The following is a 17,838-nucleotide window of genomic DNA, read 5'->3' as shown; positions in this document are numbered from 1 at the left end:
ATAAGAATATATACAGCATATATACATCTAGTGGACGTAGTTTAATGTATATATTACCAGTTGTTCGCTGAATATAAATGTTTACATCACCACTAACACAATGCAGCTAGTTAGAGAGACATTGACTACACACATACGATCAGACGAATATACTCTGTTACCCATCTGCCTCTAACAATGGAAATGTACTGCGCATCAAAATATAGCAATAACTGTGACACTTTCATCTTTATCATATTGTAATTTGTTCTTGAATGAAATAACTTAAAAGTACTCTTTCTCTTTGAAGAAATCAGGTTCACTGTTTAGTTGGGCTGAAGATATCATATATATAAGTTGGTCTTGATGTAATATCAGAAGAATTGTGAGATGAAATGTGATGAGACAGTCACGCGCCCGCTCCACTTACAACACAGTGCAGTCCAGTGTCACTAGAACATCACAGAATATTAAACATGTTTCTATCACGCTCGACATCTATCCATGCTATTCAGGAAGTTTACAGATAATTACTCCCTCTAAATATAATAACTCCCTCACCATTGCTTACATTAAATATTGCTACATTCCATTGACAACGAACCATTGATCATTGCAAAGCAATGAACATCTGGTGGGTCCCAACAGAAACAATTTAATACAGTTACAATCATTGTTTAAGATAAATTACACTGCCATATGACAATAGTACTTTACTCAACTGATAGTGAAATAATATTTTTTTGATAATTAACCACTTGAAATATACCACAGTTTGAATTGGAAAAACAAAATGAGGCCTTACTTTGTTTTATACCTCCATATGCAATGCAACGGCATGAAACTTCCCTTTGCCCGTCTTGGCGAGTGGTTTGTTGTGTACACCATAGCCAGAAGACTGACCAGTTTGTGACTGCGCCACGTGCGATGTGAGTTAGTGAGTGAGTTTAGAAGCCGCAGTATTTCAGTTAGGTAGGTAGTGTCTGCTTGATGTTAGATAAAAGTGATCTACCTGATTGGTGAAATCCAAGAGCACGGGTATGATGCTGACAATCCAGAAAACATACCCGACTGGGTCACCAACAGTTCAACGGCCACCCGTTCCCGATTGAGGCTGCCACCTCCGCAGCAGCAGCTCAGGTACCCGACCACCCGATCAAAATCATGGGACGGTGGTCCTCAGACGGTTAGGGGCGACACATTCGTACGTCCCAGAATACCACAGTTCACTCTCAAAATGCCATGTGTAGCATGCAGAGTAGATAGTCATATATGTTAGCAGGACTAATGCACGCTGAACTAATAGCGTTGTCCTACATGTTAGTCATTGTTATTTCCCAACCATCTCTTTCATGTTGGGGTAGCCCCCCCCCCCCCCCCTCCCCCTGCCCCCCCCCCCCCCCCCCCCCCCCCCCCCCCCCATCATTCATTGTATCATGCAGGAAGCGAGGTGGCCTAGCTTTGGTTACTGGTGGCTTATAGCCCGTGTTTTAAAACTGTATATATAAAATTGTTATGCTAAACTATGTTTCATGAATTGTTTCTAAATATAGTATCCTCAAATATGTTTTACAACTTGTTTTTAAACAAAACTTTGCATTAATGACTAAATTGTAAATATATTAACTTTTTGTACAACTCATATTGTCTTAACCAATCATTCTGTACATGCCGTAACTCTCCATCATTCATTGGTGTACATATTTATGTGTTAATTGCATGCTGCCAAATACTGTTTCTGATGCTCAGAAGCGTGGGTTATATACTCGACTGCGCCCCATACTGGGGTCAGTAATGACTGATGCTCAGTCAAGCAGCTTCTCATTCCGGTGATATTCACTCACTGTACATGCGGCACTATATTCGGGTAGTTGCTCCCAATCCTTGGGCATGTAATTTGTGTCTGGTGTCTGCTCAACCACAGGTTTCATTGTTATAGTTATAGTGGTAGTTATTATTAACATGAAAATCCCCTTATGCCAAAGAAACTAGTCTTGTATGCATGTGCTGTGGTATAATGTTATTCTGATAAACAGTTTGTCAGTTATCACGTGTTTGTTAAATTTATTATAAACTTGGCGAACCGGTATTCGAACCCACGACGCAACTCTACACAACGATGTATTCCGGTGCTGAGGCGACTGGCCCACCCCTGCCCAAACTTTACTCGAAGAACGCTCCAGTGGCATCTCCATTGGGGCTAGCGAAGACATTGGTTGAAGCAGCTTGGGTTTAGTCCATCGTTTCAAATGAGTCGTATATAGCAAAACAGGAATCACCAATACTACTATAGTAGTATTTTAACAAATAATGACGCTTTATGTTCTTGAACATTATTTTTTACATCAATATGGTTTACTCGCGTATGCCACTTCGAAAGCCAGCATGAAGGAAGCACTCAAAAAGCACCCAGCAGCATTGCAAGGTTTAGTTCTGCATCACGCATCGCTATCATGACGTCACACAGCTTATTGTGACGCAGAAAATATGACGTCATAGTGCCAAATTTCAAACTTTCACATGTCCCTAAAATATTTCTGCTAAAATGTATTGCTGACAAATCTGCATTCTATAATCGATAACTGTACATATAAATAGCCTATCGATAATGACTGTGTTGCACAACAGCAAGAAATTGTGTTAAGCCATTACGATCACTCGGCCTTAACGATTCCGATCTCCACTCAGTTGCATGTGTCAATATATGGAAAAGAATGATTTTACAAGCTTTAATGGATGTGAATTGTTACCAGCCTTACACGGTAAAGAACTTGAAATGGTTGAATGTACACAAAGCTACCTTGTTCACCATATACAACGGTTTGGTAAAAGACATCCAACCAATTCGTCTATTTCTAACTTGGAAATGTGGCCAATGAATTGCTACATTGATACATGTAGATTTCAGTTATTAGGAAGGCTCTGTAATAAGGATTGCAACTCAATAACAAAAGATCTATTTTGTCCTCACATTGCTACCAACGCTATTGTCAATATAACCCGTCAAGTAGGCATATGCAACATCCTTCTCTATACTGATAGTGGTTCATTCCCAACTAAATCAACTTGGCGAGCTCTTGTAATCAGACGTCTATCAGAGAATCAACAGTACATCTGGGGAGAGAGTCTAGCACAGAGACCAGATCTTTCACGGTACCATAAAATTCATAAACTGTTACAAATGCATGTTTTTTTAATAATGTAATGTATCTCTATCCACATTTAAGACAACCCCTGCAACTATGTATTAACATCGGATATAGAGCAAAAGCGTCGAAAGAATGTAACTGTGATTGCCATATCATTTTGCACTGTGAATTTTTTTTATGCCCGACTGAAACAATTTCTGCTCATGTATGATTGGTAAACTTGATGTAGATGTATATTTGAAAATAGATATGCTTGACGACGATGATATGTTTTCATTCTTTCTCGGTGCAGATGTTCATGACCTGACTGACGAAACTAATTATGGTACTTGGCAAAGCATCATACTGTCTTTCTGCCACTTTATATGGAATTTGAAGAAATACCTTATGTATATCTACTAGACACTTATACCTTACTGCTCACCAAATGTGCATTGTTAATTGTTTATTCATAGCACTGTATAACATGATTCCATGAAATATATAGTCAAGGAATCTTATTGATGTATTGTAAATATTGTATTTGCCTATGTAAACTCTTCGGATTTAACTCTGGAGGAAATAAAGAAATTCATTCATTCGTTCCAGACATGTTGACATGGTGCAACAGTACTTTGAGAGTTGTACTGAACTGGTTGTACCACTGTTACAAGTATATTGCACAAGTTGTGCCACTGTTACAAGTATATTGCACTAGTTATACCACTGTTACAAGTATATTGCACTAGTTGTACCACTGTTACAAGTATATTGCACTGGTTGTACCACTGTTACAAGTATATTGCACTAGTTGTGCCACTATTACAAGTATATTGCACTAGTTGTACCACTGTTACAAGTATATTGCACTAGTTATACCACTGTTACAAGTATATTGCACAAGTTGTGCCACTATTACAAGTATATTGCACTAGTTGTACCACTGTTACAAGTATATTGCACTAGTTGTACCACTGTTACAAGTATATTGCCCACACGGGTCTACAGTTTCAGACACATCACTTTTCAACGTACCTGTCTCAATCCTAGTATTTGTTTTGTTCAGTATAGTCACGTTGAAACCACCTGATTCCCACTTTAATGGGCTCCTGAGACAAGTGAGGGGCACGGGGGAGCTACTCTTCCCAGTAATCCCTGAGATCATTAATCATTTGAGGACACACGGAAACAACCCGATTGTCAACAAATACGTACACTGTATGCGTCAGAATAGTCACATATGATACTTCATAAATAATCGTCAGTATTGTAAAAATCAAATGATTTTTCCATTTTCTGATCACCCGAGAAAAGCCTCGAATTCCAACCGAAGTCGACCCATGCTATTCGTCCGGGGGGCGGTCGGGTAGCCTAGCGGTTAAAGCGTTCGCTCGTCACGCCGAAGACCCGGGTTCAATTCCCGACATGGGTACAATGTGTGAAGCCCATTTCTGGTGTCCCCCGCCGTGATATTGCTGGAATATTGCTAAAAAAGCGGCGTAAAACCGTACTCACTCACTCACTCACTATTCGTCCGGCGTGCAGGCTACAGCAGAAAATGGCTGTATCGACAGATGTCTGAAGCGGACGTACAATAACCGTCAAGCGCCATTGCTAGAGAAATATGCGCCAGCCAATATGATACGAATGATAGATAATTTATGAAAGATCAGTTTCTCTCAGTATATTCATTCATGATTTTAAATTTCAAAATGAGCTAATTCGTGGTAAGGTTGTCGAGAAAGCTATGCAAAGAGTGCTTGACATAGAGTGCTTGACATTTAAATAAAATGGATGCATGTAAATCAACCAGTTATGGGTAGTCATCCACATGTACTTGTTCTTATGGTGTATGCTGTCTTTATACATCGCCTTTTGACAACACTGAGTTAGCCATTGTGAGATAAATCTATGACGACAAATGTGTTTTTTTCTGGGTACCCTGTTTATTGGTTGAATCAAGGGGCGGTGGGGTAGCCTAGTGGTTAAAGCGTTCGTTGTCAGCTATCAATATTAAGCACTCATCTAGCCTACTGTCGCTAACAGGTCCACATCCATTACTTATTTATTCATTCCGATAACTCGCGACGCCCGGTCATTCCAGAGCTATGTGGGCGATCGGGTAGCTAAGTGGTTAAAGCATTCGCTCGTCACGCCGAAGACCCGGGTTCGATTCCCCACATAGGCACAATGTGTGAAGCCCATTTCCGCCGTGATATTGCTGGAATATTGCTAAAAGCTGCGTAAAACCATACTCACTCACTCACTATCAGCTACATGGTGTAGAAACTACAGATATCCGAGCATTCATGACGCACTACATGTAGATCAGTAATGACACGTCTAGGATTTTACAGTGAAGTATATATTTGTTTTGTTACAGGTTATACGAGACCTTGCCAACAAGACGAGGATTTTACAATGAAGTCTATATTTGTTTTGTAACATGTTATACGAGACCTTGCCAACAAGACGATTAGTAGGCGCGATGACAAGGGCGATGTTATCTCCATTTTCTCCTTGTTTGTCACCTGAACATCATCGACTTCCCACCAGTCTCTCACAAGTTCGGCATCGCTGGTCAAGACGCAGCTCCCGACACAACACTTGTCTGCTTCTTGCTCTTCCACATCTTTCTGTTCCGGTGACGGGTCATGAATGGGAGGATGTGCTCCGGGAATACATGCACCTTATTTTATTTTACAGTGGAGCCTCATGAACACAGAAATTGCGTGTTACTTGTTATACGCAGCGAGTGTCATCTCCCGCACGAGTTCGAGGCATATATAAGTGTTTGACATGCTGTCACCGATACTGCATGGACGTTCGTATCAGATATAGATATCCGAGACCTTCCCATCAGAGACCAGAGGGCAGTCAATGATGAAGGAGTCCACATAGTTGGATATTCATGAACGTTAAACTTTTGTTTACACTCTTAAAGACTTCACGTATACTAGTATTTGACACTACCTCTTTATGTACATATATTTCTGCTAATATTGTAAATGAAAGACAGCATTATATAAGGGAGTCATAATGAAAAGTTGTTGATCATGGACAAGGCATTTACTGTCTGCGAGTATACTTGGCGATGTAGTTTAAATACAACTCCGGGGTTTTGGTTGAACATGTTAAAGCCTTAGCTCGGGAAAATCCCTAAGGCTTTCAGCATTCGGTTTTACAACCAAAACCTGCCTACCGAGTTTGCTATCCGAGTTCAGTAAATGTGTCTCGTGCAACAAAGCTATAGATAAGATGACACAGATTCCCTTAAATATTGTTCCTGGTATATATAAACAATGTTTATTACAATGAATTTGTAAATGTCACAATATAAATACATCATCAACTGTGGAATTAGACTACAAGTAATGCTTCGTCGTCTCTTTGAGCTAGTTTAAACTGAGGTGGCATTTTCGGCTGGTTAAATGTTGTTTTCTTGGCTTTAAAAATGAACTTATATATAGTCTATTGAATGGAACAACATTATGTGACATATAAAATACCGGTACTTGAATTGAAGTTGGAATATTTTCTCTTGGGTGAAATAGTGATAAGTCTACTTGATTCTACCTCATGCTTTGAAAATACTTTCCGGACATGACAATAGATAGATCATTGTGTAGGCGAATAGAGGTCGAGGTTGTACTGGTTAACTGTCTATAGTTGTTATTGTAACATTTACGGCTCGTATTGCGCATACCACATGCGCTGTCAGTTTAAGGCTGGACCGTCCTGATCAGCGCACCTATAGCTAGCTTGGTTAGTGAAGGGAAGATAAATTGAAAAAGATCGCCAATAGCTTCTGTGGTTGCGGGAAGTCGGGAAGCCGGGAAGCCGGGAAGTATCAATTGATATTGATAGATTGATGTTCGCTATGGCATTGATGCAGCCATACTGATATATTGCATCTACAATTAGCAACTTAATCAAGTAATTCCTTGACTTACTAATCATATAGTTCTTATGTTACTAGGTTATTTTCAAATTAAAAATTAAAAGTTGACCCAGAAATCATTGTATACAAAATTAAAAATTGTGAAATCAGTAAATGACCACAAAAGAGCAATAAATGATTAACACATTATTTTAAAACATACAGTTTTAGGCTTACAGCCCCAAGAGGCAAAACGATGGGTCAAAGAAGTTGCAGCAGAAATAAGTAACAGGGCATGCGATGAATTTGGATAAAAGGATGCGTTCTTGAATCCGGAATAATCTTGGATCTGGCGGCAATACGGTGTTCTCAGAAAGGTGACGTCCACACTTGGCAAGTAGATAAGATACAAGAGAGGTCGAAAAGGCATGGAACTGCGCTCGTCTCAATCTAATATGAGAACAGCCAGCCTTCGAGAAGCTGTCACCTCACGAAACTTCTCGTAATATCACGATTGCTATGTTTGTTTACAAAACAACAAGGGCGGTAACTCTAAATCACACTCCAGGTGCATATTTTACGAGCGCATCAGCCATCTGCTGCCACTGACCAAATCTAGAAATTAACCCACAACGACCTCCACAGCATACTGATTTTATAGAAATGATTTGTTCCGGAAAATACTAGAAAACCCTATTGTGGTCTCAGTATTTGCAATAAATACATTGTTCACTGCATGACCTGAAGAAATTTAGCAGTTCAAAGAAAGAACAGAGTATGCCCTGAAAGCAGTGACAGCATTATAATGTCTGTCAGGACAAGTTTATTTTCTGATAAATGGGGAATCTAAGAGCAGAAATATCGTTTTCCGAAATGATGGTCGATTGTCAAATGCAAAGAATGCAAATGGACACATAACAATAAAATACTACATACGATACATTACCATACATCACATCAAATTACATTAAATTACATTACATTACATTTTAATATATAAAAATAATGACGAAAGGGTTCCAAACTTCTTAATTCTCATTTGTCGCAGTTTGTTACAATTTGCCGCATCTGCCTCTCAACAGAAATGATAAAAATTGAAACAAAATCGCTTTTTTTATTTCCGTAAACACAGTGAAGGTTGAAAGTGATCATGTTAAACTTCAACAAACTCGAACTCGAATTATGACTGGAATCTGAAGGAATGAGAGATGTTATAACAATTTACCGCACTTGGTATTACAATTTGCCGTAGTTTGTTACAATTTGCCGCACCTGACTCTCAAAGGGAATGAAACAAAAATCGCTTTTGTCACACCCTTGATTGTGCCTATTGAAGTCCATTAATCGTCTATCGTCATGCACTTAAACGTCAATATGAAGTCTAAAAACGTCTTTTGCCATACACTCGGGTTTTCACATGTCGTCTACAAACAGTCTATGGTCACACACTTGAGCCCCGTGAAGATCCGGGTAACAATAGGTCTTCAGCAACCCATGCCTGCCGTAAGAGCTTGTCGAAACTGGCGACTAACGGGATAGGGTGGTCAGGCTCGCTGACTTGGATCGATTGTCTGGTCCAGACTCGATTATTTACAGATCGCAGTCATATAGCTGGGATATTGCTGAGTGCGACAAACAAACGCCCATAAGACATCTACTGCCATACACTTGAGCGTCGAGATGGCGTCTATAAACCAGCTACTTTCATACTCTTGAGCCTTCATGATATGATGTCTATAAACCGTCTATCGCCATACGCTTGAGTGTTCATATGTCTATAAACCGTCTGTCGCCATACGCTTGAGCGTCCATATGAAGTCTAAAAACCGTCTATCGTCATACTCTTGAGTGTTCATATGTCTATAAACCGTCTGTCGTCATACGCTTGAGCGTTCATATGATGTCTAAAAACCGTCTATCGTCATACTCTTGAGCGTTCATATGTCTATAAACCGTCTATCGTCATACACTTGAGCGTCCATATGAAGTCTAAAAACCGTCTATCGTCACACTCTTGAACGTTCTATGATGTCTATAAACCGTCTATCGTCATCCAATTGAGCGTCCATATGAAGTCTAAAATCCGTCTATCATCATACGCTTGAGCGTTCATGTGATGTCTAAAAACAGTTTATCGTCATACGCTGGAGCGTTCATATGATGTCTATAAACCGTCTATCATCATACATTTGAACGTTCATCTTTATCGTCACAATGCAGGAGAGAATTACTCCAACACACACCCACACCCACACACACACCTAATTTCCGCCATGCTTTTGATGGAATATAGAATAATAATAATAATAATAATAATAATAATAATAATAATAATAATGATAATATTATTGTTTTATTAGAGTGTCACATGCTGCAGTACAAAATATATGGACATATAAACATTAAAAAACAGCACCCGGACAGTAGACACTTATTACATAATGGTACAATTAAAATATAAAAAAAAGAGAGAGAGAAAAAAAATTGTTGTAACTTTGTATATTACTACACCCACATCCACACCCACACCCACACCCACACCCTCGCACCAATCTCATACAAAACACTCACTGCAATCTCATACATGTCATACATCTATACACATATGCGTCCATATACACACAACATCGTGTATACTAACCTACATGTATAACCAGCATACATACTAACATACCAACCTACATACATACCTATATCCATCAAACATAAATCAATCCGTATTATACATACACAGGTCCATCCATACCTATGTCCGTTCAAACAAAACTCATTCCAAATATACTAAAACACATACAACCATACATCCATACCTATATCCATCCATACACATATCGATCCATATATACAAACACACATACAACCATACCTATATCCATCCATTCACACATCAGTCCATACATACACACATACAACCATACCTATATCCATTCATACACACATCAATCCATATATACATACACACATACAACCATACAAGAGTTGTACTGAATACAATATGAACATACATTTATTACAATAAATATAACATAACTAAAAGCGGCGTCTAACTGTGCCCATTGAGTCAACAAGAAGGGACGCTACACTCCTCCCAACGTACGCTGGGGTCCACCGTATAACACCACGGCACTGGATTGCCTGGCATCCGACAGTAGTTGCTCTCGTCAACTAAGGCGGGGTCCTCGGCTGACATTCCCCGGGGGAAATACAGTCGATTGTGTGGGATGTCAGTGTCCCACCTCTGACATTTCCGGCCAGTTTTGGTAATGTTCAGGGTTCCGAGATAGAGTGTCGATCTTGTGAAGCATAACTCCTCTGAAAAAAAGCAGAGGAAGTTTATCATCATGTCCTAGCAAATCGACGCCTCCTCCATCTTAAATTGTAAAATCTGTTTTATGACACTCAAATGATACCGAGTGCGAAATCGGTTCTACCGGAAGCGCTTCTAAAATCATCATTATCATCTTGGAATGAACCCAGCGAGGAAATAAATCTCCCTACTACGTTTCTTAGAAGAAGGAAACAGAAACTATAGTCCTCGTCAATTGACATAAATTCACGAAATATCCCGATTATTAATAAACAAAAACAGCTACATGTGTATATGTGCTTTTAGCAATATTCCAGTAATATCACGGCGGGGGACACCAGAAATGGGCTTCACACATTGTACCCATGTCGGAAATCGAACTTGGGTCGTTGGCGTGACGAGCGAATGCTTTAACCACTTAGCTACCCGACCGCCCACATACCTCTGGAATGACCGGGCTTCGCGAGTTATCGGAATGAATAAATAAGTAATGGATGTCGACATGTTAGTGACAGTAGGCTAGATGAGTGCTTAATATTGCTGTCATAGCTGGCATGTTTATGTTTATACAGGAGTTTACCTTGTTCACATTCATAGCTCCCGCCCCTGTCTCTGCACGAGTAGTTCACACCACACGGTCTGGACCCACAGATACCGGCAAGTCGCTGAAAAGAAGAGGAACAACATTCACAGACCTTGTCATACCTTCATTGTTTTGTTTTAGCTGCCGTTAGTAGAAATAAAATAGTTTCTTTAACGTTCTAAGTGATAGCGTGAATAATGTAGTCCAACCAGATAAACTGTATGTAAATGTGTTCTAACCTTTTAGTAGTAACCTTCCTTTACACAAAGTCAAATTCGGGTAATGCATTATGTTTTTGTTTTATTCATATCAAAAGAATACCTTCCATTACACATTTGACCATATTTAAGAAAAACAATTCCAGGGTTTTATTCCAGCTATATGACAGCGGTCAGTAAATAAAAGTCTGGATCAGACAATCCAGTAATTGAAATCATAAGCATCGATCCGCGCATTTGGGATACGATGACATTCATCAACCAAGTCAGCGAATCCGACCACAGGATCCCGTTAGTCGCCATTTACGACAAGCATAGTTACCTTTTACAGAAAGCATGGGTTGCTGGAGACCTATTCTACCCCTGATCTTCACGGATACCATGTTAGAATGAGATCTTCTTGGTTCACGTGATCTTGATAAAATGCTATGTATCCCGCCTTGAAGGGAAATCAATTTCTTATCGGGAGAATAAATCCCTTACACCACGCCACAAACAAGACAGGCTGCAGTTGATTTCTTATCGGGAGAATAAATCCCTTACACCACGCCACAAACAAGACAGGCTGCAGTTGATTTCTTATCGGGAGAATAAATCCCTTACACCACGCCACAAACAAGACAGGCTGCAGTTGATTTCTTATCGGGAGAATAAATCCCTTACACCACGCCACAAACAAGACAGGCTGCAGTTGATTTCTGAGAGGGAGAATAAATCCCTTAAACCCTGCTTCGAAGCACAAAGCCGCACACTTTTCCGAGTCAATGAAAGTCACGTGACAAAGCACAAGTTAACCTCAACTCGCTCGAACAGCTGTTTTCAACTAATTTTGAATTTATTCCAATTCTTATACAATGTCATATTATAAGATGTCGGTAAGATTAATTCGTTGTGGCAGTATCACACGGGGTTGATGCGTCCCTCGGGAGCGACACGAATGATACTTCTACAACTTATATAATTTTCATTTTTATCATGATTATCATTTTTATCATTTGAATCATTATCATTACTTACCGATGGCATATGTGACGCGCTTGCATGGTTCCAACCAGGGGCAGCCACCATTCTAGAAGGAGCCGTTGTCGAGTTGTCGTAGTTGAGCTCGCATTGTCCCGCCTTGAAGTTCAAGCTGGCGCAGAGAGACTGCTGCAAACATGACGTCACACAGTCCAGTATGGTGAGGGTCTGGAGCACGAGGTAGCCTGACCCCACGAGTCTACTACCAGCCAGGATCCCGGGGGTGTTAACCCCTCGACTGCATGTCCCCGTGACTTGACCACACCCTGTCATCAGCGCCACAAGCAACATTGTTGTCAGAAGGTTTTTCATTTTGTAGTTCTTTTCAGATTTATGTCCTCATAACGTTATACCATCAAACAAGGTCGTCGATGTCCACTCACGCAGTTGTGACTATAAGTGTGTCTTGGGCAGGTCACTTCCTCACCTTCTTTAATAGAGGCCGCTGACTTTTCCACACGTATGTCGTGAAAGCTGAGTTTATTACAGTTTCCTTAAAACCAGTACTTGTTCCATACACTAGTAGTTGTTACACCATCACTATGTTGAGACAATGATTAGTGTGACAACCAGTTCTTGTTCCATACACTGGTAGTTGTTACACCATCACTATGTTGAGACAATGATTAGTGTGACAACCATTTCTTGTTACCATCCATACACTAGTAGTTGTTACACCATCACTATGTTGAGACAATGATTAGTTTGACAACCAGTTCTTGTTCCATACACTAGTAGTTGTTACACCATCACTATGTTGAGACAATGATTAGTTTGGCAACATATCACTGAAGAAAACTGTCATTCAAAAAATGTCCGTATTGCCTTCAATGCTCTGTGTATGGCTGAACCAGAGTGTGCTGGGTTGGTCTGCCTCGGCGTCATTGATCGTCTTTTTTTTATCCATAGCAAATGTGAATTACTCAGTTGAATAATTTTCTGAGTTCTTGTCGGTAAACTGAGTATTTACTGTTCCGACATCAATGACAGAAGTTGGCAAGTGCCAATAAAGACCACGAAACATTAAAAAGGGTCCGTAAAAAACGAAAGATTGTCATTAGTCGCTCGAGTGTTTTCCCTATCTGTCCTGACAAAAAACATTTTAAGATGTATCTTAATTCATGATCACAATCAACATCTTTCAAGTACCCACTTCATATAAGTCACACACCACCAACCACCACTCTTAACAAATGCACTTTCTTTAGAACAATTGTCTATGATCAGATATGGGAATAAAATAATTCTTTCTACATAAATATTTAATCTTCGAGTGAATCCTCCATAGATCAAGATATTGTGTTTGGGGAAATTGTTCATACACCTCAATATTATCTTGGGGAATTCTTAATACATTTTAATAGATGTCTTTGGATAAATTCTTCATACACTTAGATATTGTCATTTTGGAAGTTCGTTCCAAATTTGACGCACCAGTGACAAAAATGATATCCCCTTGCAATTCCCTGTTTTGACTTGCACCCAATCTCATTAAAATCAGATCTTAGTTCTCGCTGCAGCTAAACAAAGATCTGAGGACATCCCATTACGGGCCACGTCAGTTCAACCTTGCGCGAACTTTGACCGATCGATAGAATGGCCAATCAGAAGGCAGATTTCTCGTGTTTTACGGCACTAATTTCAAATTGGCGACTTCGCTTGGAAACATATTTTGACAAATTCTCGATTACAAATATGAAACCTGATCAAAAGAACATTCTGGAATGGCTAATAGATTGTCTAGATTGTACAGATTCAGTCGTTAAACCCTTAACTATCGTTCGGAATACCCTGTGTTAAAGTTTTCGAGGTTGCATGATTAGAAATCACACTCCGACTTTCATGGTCTGGTAAGTGACGCACGGATTGGTCGGATGAAAGGTCGTTCTGAAGGACCCCTAATGGGATGCATGTCATCGATCCCAATTGCGTGGATCGATGCTCATGATATTAATCACTGGATTGTCCGGTCCAGACTCGATTATTTAAAGACCGCCGTCATATAGCTGTAATATTGCTGAGAGTGGCGTTAAACAACAAACCAACCAACCAACCAACTTCTGTCCCGGAGTGTAATCTGGGCGGGGCTCTGCATGTATCAGAAATTAAATTCACCAGCGATTTTGGACCGGTGTAATGGAAAAAAGATTTGGATAGTATAGTTGTAATATTGGGGATGACTAAGGTGTAACTGAAATACGCTTTTTCAAGATGTTTTCACAAACGCTTTAAAAGGGAATACAACAAATATATCCCTTACCAGGCGGTGTTGTCAACAATTTATAGACGCGAATAAGTTTAAGCTGCGATTTCTAGGGTAATTTTGGTTGCGGTTGCAGATGTCCTTGTGGTGATTGTAAAGCTGATGAATGAACTTCTGGTGAAGGGTACCAAGTGCTTTCGTACCAACGTCGCTGCCAACTATGATCATGTCTTTCTGAATAAATTACTGGGAAGGGGAAAAAATATGAAGAAAATAATAAATCCATCTTTGGGACATATCTTCGTATTATCGTATATAGGTGTCTTGACACATTAAAGCCAACAGGTACATACCGTATCCACGGAGCTCGTGTTTGTTTGTTGTTTAACGCCGCACACAGCAATATTCCAGCTTTATGACGACGGTCTGTAAATAATACGAGTCTGGACTACACAATCCAGTGATTGACATCATGAGCATCGATCCACGCAATTGGAATACGATGACAAGCATCAACCAAATCAGCAAGCCTGACCACCCGATCCCGTTAGTCGCCTCTTCCGACAAGCATAGTCGCCTTTTACGGCAATCCAGTGATTGAAATCATAAGCATCGATCCACACAATTGGGATACGATGATATTCATCAACTAAGTCAGCGAATCCGACCACCCGATCCCGTTAGTCGCCTCTTACGACAAGCATAGTCCCCTTTTACTGCAAGCATGGGTTGCTGAAGACCTATTCTACCCCGGATCTTCACGGGTCTGTCTCCATAGATGACATGATCCACATGGGGCTCATGGACGGATGTACATGTATATGCAAATATAAAAGGTGAGGTTAACACTACTTTCGGTGTTTACAAACAAACATGGCGTCGCCCTTGTCTATGGGCGACCGAGTGACATCAGGATTACATGATGAATTCAAATGACTCGGTCGCAGCTGAAATTCATCTGACTTTGTTTTCAAATAGTAAAAGACAATACAATACTTTTATTTCATCGGTCAGTGAATCGTTGCTCACACTATCAATCATTGGATTGTCTGGTTCAGACTCGAATGTTTACAGGTGGTCGTCATAAAAATTATTTTTTTTATAGCTTGGTGTACTGGAGCTTGAGTGCGGCGTTATGCAACAAACACTCACACATTTAAACAACCACTTAAACAGTGTGGTACGTTGGACTTGTTTATACACATACATCATAGTCGCCTTTTATGGTAAGCATGGGTTGCTGAAGACCTATTCTATCCCGGAATCTTCAAGGGTCTTTTTTCTATCAATCAAAATGATCTAATTAGTGGTAATGTCGAGAAAGCGTTGAAACTACTATTTGCCATTACAATTAAATAGAATGAAAGTGTGTCAGTCAACCAGTTATATATATATATATAACATCGAAAAAACATCGAATTTATATTCAGTCAAAATTAAAATATCGGAGATATGAATATTGAAATTAAGCAATTTGCACAAATTTAACGATTTAAAAAGGTTCCTAACATAAAACCTAAGCCACCTTCAATAACGTAATTCAGGCAAGTTCATGAACAATTACAAGTTTTGTGTCATCAGGAATTTACATCAGGAAATGTTTACATAGTAATGTGTAGTTTTCTATCAGGAACAAATGTGCAAAATATTTCTTCAATTAGGCCCTTGTTTCCTGAAGCACCGACTGTTTGAAAACACCCACTCTCTTTACAGCGCCTTATGCTAAACAATTCAGCAGGCTAAAGGTTAAACAAAACAATAATTTGTCTTTTCTTAAATAATCTTTTATTCAATGACCTTACTTGAAATGTTCAGTGTCATAATTTAAAAAACAAATCATAAGGAATTTTCATTGATAGGCCAACGTCAAACCATCTGACAAGTTAGATGGAATTATAACTTTAAAAACCCTCATTTCTGAGGTGTCCATACGTTTCAGGTTTTTTTCTACCTTTAGGATAAAACACGAGCCGTCTACCTGAGTTTGGTTACGTAAACAAATACTTGTTTTAAAATGTGAAAAGGAATTCCACTGAACCCATCGTTCCACGAAATCCATTTGAAATTTGCTTTTAGTACGTAAAATGTCGAGAGTTTGTACCAAAACCGCTATGTTCTTTTGCACCCAGAATAAATGTGTATTACAGTTTTATAGTTTCAAAGATTCACAATACTTTTTCTATGCAAAAGTTAATTCATGTTTTACTTTCCTGTCAAAACACTACAATTTTCTTACAGTTTACCAATTTACTGGCCTCTCCTTCAGTGACAAGAATTTATTACTTTCCTATCACAATCAATCAATATTGTGCCAATATGGACTGACTTCACACAAGGACCAAGTACATTTAGGTTAGTCACGAAGTCATGAACTTGATGAAATGTTTTATCATAATGTTCAGCTCATTAATTGTTTCCAATAAACATGAAAACATAAATATAACCATACAGACTTAGTTTAGTTTTCTTGGGTACAAAATCATCAAGAACTTGGGGTACAATTTTGTTCTGGGTTCAAAATCACTTAGGCCCTACATGCATCGAGTCGACGTGTACCTACTTTCAATCTGAAGATTGGGGAGGGAGAGTAAACCTTTTGAAAATAATCCTTAATATTCTAAATTGTCCTTCTTGCTATTTCTGACTAATAACACTATTTTGTTGTTGTTATTATGGCATATCAATATGTTATATCGTTCTCCGTTGCCGTCGTTTTCAGAAACTAATTGTTAAATCATGGAGCGTGGAATCCTCAACGCTTCGGTTTTGACTTAAAAATTTGGTGTTACGCACCGGCGGCAATCACGAATAAATATGAAACAAATAGGAGTGAGGACTGCTATCCAGATTAATAAATAGTAAACAGTTGACGAAAAATAGTAAATTATGTATTTTCTTTAGAATTTGAATCGATTTCGGAATTTTTTTTTATGATAGCTTACCAACTTTTGCATATTTCGCTTCCGGTTTCAGAAATGATAGGTAAAATTGCAAGTATTTTAATGATTATTCGTAAATTGATTATTTTGCTATTGGTTTACCTAAAATGTTTATCAGTTCAGATTTTGCGTATCATGCAATAGTTGTCATTATTTGCAGTGTTTGTTGACTTTGTTCAACTAAACAAATCGCGAGTTAGGCCAAGCCCAAACGTGTCAATTACGTTTGTCGGCTTGTCAATGTGTCTGAAAGTTTATAAAATGAAATCATTTGCAAACTAAAAATGAGATATTTCTTTACAAAGATTTATACATCCATGTCAAAAATTCTAGAAAATTAAGTTAGATGTAACAAACTTATTGTAATAGTCTTACGGGATCACTATGCATGTGAAGTTGTTTGTTTACCGCCGTTGGTTTACCACATGGTTAAGCCAGTGATTTTTCTAGTCCTATTCAGAGGTAGGCATGTCTGCAGTATGAGTGAAGGACATTTACCCACATGGATAATTCCCAAACCGGATATTTCCCCACAGGACATTTACCCACATTGAAATAAAAATTTAAATAGTTTTTTTTAC

At 39.1% G+C, this 17,838-nt stretch overlaps 1 protein-coding gene across 1 annotated transcript; it reads right to left on the bottom strand.

Annotated features, from left to right (window-relative positions):
• Positions 1 to 10,048: 10,048 nt before the first annotated feature.
• On the bottom strand, positions 10,049 to 12,427 carry LOC139446774 (uncharacterized). Its single transcript, XM_071228097.1, has 3 exons — positions 12,113 to 12,427; positions 10,875 to 10,959; positions 10,049 to 10,299 (listed from the first exon to the last, which is right to left on the bottom strand). Exons 1-3 carry the CDS (start codon positions 12,425 to 12,427, stop codon positions 10,049 to 10,051), a joined length of 651 nt encoding a protein of 216 aa, XP_071084198.1.
• Positions 12,428 to 17,838: the final 5,411 nt, after the last annotated feature.

This window comes from Haliotis cracherodii, unplaced genomic scaffold, assembly GCF_022045235.1.
Source record: "Haliotis cracherodii isolate W230 unplaced genomic scaffold, xgHalCrac1.p SCAF_6, whole genome shotgun sequence".
NCBI lineage: Eukaryota > Metazoa > Mollusca > Gastropoda > Lepetellida > Haliotidae > Haliotis > Haliotis cracherodii.
The sequence above is the reverse complement of the archived record's forward strand: the minus strand, read 5'-3'. Positions and strand labels throughout refer to the sequence as shown.

Coding starts and splice junctions, on each gene's coding strand:
- LOC139446774 (XM_071228097.1), bottom strand. CDS start 12,427: ATGAAAAACCTTCTGACAACAATGTTGCTTGTGGCGCTGATGACAGGG. Junction 10,960..12,112: donor GCGCGTCACATATGCCATCG/GTAAGTAATGAT, acceptor TCTTCTTTTCAG/CGACTTGCCGGTATCTGTGG. Junction 10,300..10,874: donor GAGCTATGAATGTGAACAAG/GTAAACTCCTGT, acceptor GCTTTTTTTCAG/AGGAGTTATGCTTCACAAGA.